Genomic DNA, 4526 nt, shown 5'->3' with positions numbered 1-4526 from the left:
TAGGATCAATCTCTTTATAATAGAAGAAATGTTTGTCACCGTCCCACCATCCTTAAACCTTGCCAAGTAGCTTTTGTCAAGTAAGATTTTACTGTGTATGTTTAAGATTTTGGCTATGTTCGTTTGTTATCTTGGCCTTATATACAATGCCATTAATAGGTTGACTTAAAACTACTGAATTAAAACTTGATGTTCATTGATTCACTATTTGAAAATCAAATTTGACAATTTAGTTCACAGTTTTAACCTGAATCAGCCATGTAAACCGAATCAAGTTAACCGTCTAAACCACCAAACCAAAACTTTCGTCAAAACAGACCAAACCGGACCGTGGACAAATGTACGAACGCAGCATGACGACGGTCATAAGTTGTTACACTGTATAAGAACATACAATGATCTAAGAAACCATGGAACGCATGTCCGCATCCCATAACCCACCCACGAAAACCACTGGATACAAATCAAAACCAAGGATACAATATCATCTTAATCCGATAATTCTTTGCCTAAATTCCAAAATTACCATCATCAAAACTTTAAAACATTAGAAAGACTGATTACATAATTCCATTCGACAATTTCATAGGCTGACTGACGATCTCATTAGTGCCTCCTTTGTTTTGCACGCTTCCACGAGCCCTTACCTTTAATCTTCCATTTATCAACCCCGCCAGGCTGATTTTTTGCTTCAATCTCACGAACCTTGCGCTTCCTGTAAAGCATCGCAACCACAGTAAAGACTTGGTATAATAACAAAAATAATAATATTAAATATATCCTTTACAAATTTATGACATTTTCCCTTGAACTTGCATTAGAAAAGTGAATAATAGTCATACTATAAATTATCCCTTATTTTGATAATGTCATATATACAAACTAAAAAAACTATTATCAAGCATACCTGTTCAAAATATTTAAAATGTAATTACTACATATTTTATTAAATACGATTTAGAATATGACCATTGTGTCCTTTTCTTTCTCCTTAAACTCCAAAACATTCATATCCTAAAGCAAGTTATAAGAAAAGAGTAATAAAAAATTGGCCCCAATGATAATTTATTGATGACATTTATACCCTTTCCTTAAACCTTGCATTAGGATATGAGAAGGGTAAAATAGTCATATATAAGATCATCCCCTGATTAGGGGTTATACGAAATTACCTTTGAAATTTAGATAAGATCGCATTTACGCAACTGAAACTAATACCAAATATATACCCATCGAAAATATTTAAAATTTCATATACGCACATTTCATTAAATAATTAAATACAATTTATAGCATGCCCATTGTACCCTTTTCTTTATCCTCTGCCCAAACTTTTATATCCTAAAGCAAGATATAAGATAAGGGTATATACGATCGATCAGAAACTTGCATTAGGATATGGGAGTTTGGATTGTGTGAACAAAGAAAAGCGTATAATAGTAATATTAAAGATTACCCCTTATTAGAATATATGAAATTTGGACAATATCATATTCACCCAATTAATGATACTAATATTTACACATTTCATTTTATATAATTTACAATATGATATACGGCGATTGTACCCTTTTCTTTATCCTTCACTTCAAATTTTTATATCCTAAAGCAAGTTATAAGGGAAGGGTATATATGGAATTGCCCCTAATAATAATTCACTCACCTGTAATCCTTCAGTGATTGATCAGACAATAGCTCATCAGCAAGAGTCGGTTTCCTTTCTTTCTTTGTAAGTCTACTCGTGAAATATTCCGATACCGGCTCCACAACCGTCCCAACCTGATAATTTCAAATATTAAGAATGTCGTTTAAACAAACAAATTAGTTGAATTATCAAATGGACAAAAATTACCTGAAAATATTTTGGGAATGTGTTTAATTTAGAGTCACCCTTCTTGTAATGCCTCTTTGGATCAATCACATTTCTCAACTGCAAACACAAATAAAAATAATTAATATTTTTTAATATGAAAGAAACATAAAAAGGAATCCATCCAAATTTGATGTTCAATATACCGTTTGAGAACTGTTTGGCAGGAAGTTTGTTTATGTCTATTTATTTAATAAGCGAATGAACATGAACAAAACTTTTGTTCACTTAGTCAAACAAACAAACATGAACACACGTATCGTTCATTTTAATTCATTTATGTTCGTTCATTTACGCTCATTTATGTTCGTTAGTTTACGTCAACGTTTTGAAACCCGGACCGGCCGGTCCGACCGGGACCCGGTACAAACACCGGTTCGGTTCATGTATTTAGCCCGTTTTCTAAAAACCCGGCAGGTTTCGCCGGTTTGGCGGCCGGACCGGACCGGCGAACCGCCGGGTGAACCAGTAAAACGCCTTTTTTCTTTAAAAAATTCAAAAAAGATGAGAATCCATCTAAAACAAAACAAAATCTAACATTCTAACCCTAATATCATGAGGTATGGGCATCGCTTTGCCACTTAATGGAGGACATGGCAGGCGGCGCTTGGCGGTGAACACCGCCTTGACGTTGTTGGGCAACATTTTTATGGAAATCCCACCACTCAAAACCACACCCAGCTTTGATTTTTGCAGATATTTGTGTTTGTACAGTGTGTTGCTTTGTGATTCATTTTTGAACTCCAATAATCTGAAGAGGCGGTGGTAGGGGTAGAAAAGGAGCATAATTATAAACCCTACATTATAATATTTGCTTTACTTATCCAACGATGTCTTTGTTGGTTTAGTGGGCTTTTTGGGCTAGCTAGGTTGGGCTTATTTGGTGGTGTTTATTATATATATATATATATATATATATATATATATATATATATATATATATATATATATATTAAATATTAATGACGTCATCCGGGTCAAAGACCGGTCCGCCCTTCCGGGTCGGTCTGACCATTGACCCGGTAAGGCGTCCGGGTCAACGTCCGGACCGGGTCTGAAAACATTGGTTTACGTTTGTTTTGTTTGTTTACGTTCATTAACATATTCATTTTAGTTGTTTTAGACCATTACAAATTGTTAGTCATATTTACTTATATTTGGTTTTAGCTCAATTATGTCCGTTTGTATACGTTTGTGAATCGTTTGTTTATACAGTTAACAAACAAGCAAGTACATGTTCGTTTTCTTAACAAACAAAATAAAAACTGTTCGTTTAGTTGTTCCTGTTCAATCATTTTTTCGGTTGAAGTAAAGCAACCAAACACAAGCATGCTCCGTTTTTGTTAGTTCAGTATGTTTACAGGGCTTCAAAAAACATAAAAATGGTAACTATACATTGCAGAATAAACGAATCGTGTCAAGCAAGTAACAGGTCAGAACAAATTTTGATAAAACTGGGAATGGGTCAAAACGATAGTTCTAAAAAAAGGACAAATCGGTTTTGGTTCCAGTTGGGGAGATAAATTTTTCTTAAAAAGTAGAAAATCACTAAACAAATTATGACTTTGACCATCTATGGTAATTTAATAATACTCAGCTCTAGAAAATATTCACATATATAAAAAAAAGTCAAAGTACCTTTAACAAATTAAGATCTTTTTTCAACTCGGGTGTTAGTGTAGGTGCAGGCATATCAAACCTACAAACATATCAAAATTCAACATGATCACATCAAATTCATGTAAATCCCAAAAAACTAACAATAACTAAAATGTTAACATACCAATTCTTTCCGGTTGTGTTTTTGACTTGCTTCTTAAGTAACTTGTTAACCTTTTTGGGGTCATTAGGTGGTACAAACAAACCGTCAATGAGCTCTGAGTTGGGCTTATATACCAGACTACTTTCTGGTACATCCGGAGACTTATTATTTGACACGGTTTTTGTACCAAATGAAAATGAAGGTAGTTTTGGTTCCCATGATAGACCAATTGTGTTCTTAGTTTCAAGCATTTTGCTTCCTATTAAAAGAAACAAACTGTTAGCCTCTGCTTATATTCAGAACCAAACTCTATAGAAAATTTTTCAGTTTATACATGATATATGCATATTCTAAACAAATTTACACAAAATAAGCATATAATAAAGTAAAATCCGAACCCTAACAATCAGCACGCAAACCAGAAGTATAACAAAAAAAGCTGACACCTTCACACGACTCACAGGTGCAAACAAGCCGAGCCTGAGTCTAGGTGTAAGCTTGAGCTCGACTCGTGAGTCATTTTTTCAAGCTCCGGCTCAGATCGTTTATTATTTATTTATATAATTTATACGTTTTTAATTCTTTTTATATATTTTGAATAGGGATGCAAACGAGCCAAGCTGCTCGCGAACTACTTGAAATCGGCTCGTGAAAAAGCTCGGTCGAGCTCCTAAAAGTAAGCTCCGTTAATAAACAAGCCTGAGCCCAAGCTTCACTTATCAAGCTCGAGCCGGCTCGAGCACTCGTTTATACAATTTTAACATATACTAAATAATTCTTAATTAATATACATGATGTTATGAAAAAAAATAAAATAATATAAGTTGTGTTATATACATAATTATAATTAAAAATGCATAAAAATAATTATGAATATAAAGAAACTAATAAATA

General features: G+C 33.6%; 1 protein-coding gene across 1 annotated transcript; it reads right to left on the bottom strand.

Annotated features, from left to right (window-relative positions):
* Nucleotides 1–446: 446 nt before the first annotated feature.
* LOC143540352 (rRNA-processing protein fcf2-like) lies at nucleotides 447–3898 on the bottom strand. Its single transcript, XM_077033440.1, has 5 exons — nucleotides 3654–3898; nucleotides 3509–3569; nucleotides 1853–1930; nucleotides 1664–1779; nucleotides 447–715 (listed from the first exon to the last, which is right to left on the bottom strand). Exons 1-5 carry the CDS (start codon nucleotides 3881–3883, stop codon nucleotides 607–609), a joined length of 594 nt encoding a protein of 197 aa, XP_076889555.1. The 5' UTR covers nucleotides 3884–3898; the 3' UTR covers nucleotides 447–606.
* Between the last annotated feature and the right edge of the window lie 628 nt (nucleotides 3899–4526).

This window comes from Bidens hawaiensis, unplaced genomic scaffold, assembly GCF_021521415.1.
Source record: "Bidens hawaiensis isolate Kalapana, Puna unplaced genomic scaffold, B.hawaiensis_p1.1 tig00012228_1, whole genome shotgun sequence".
NCBI lineage: Eukaryota > Viridiplantae > Streptophyta > Magnoliopsida > Asterales > Asteraceae > Bidens > Bidens hawaiensis.
The sequence above is the reverse complement of the archived record's forward strand: the minus strand, read 5'-3'. Positions and strand labels throughout refer to the sequence as shown.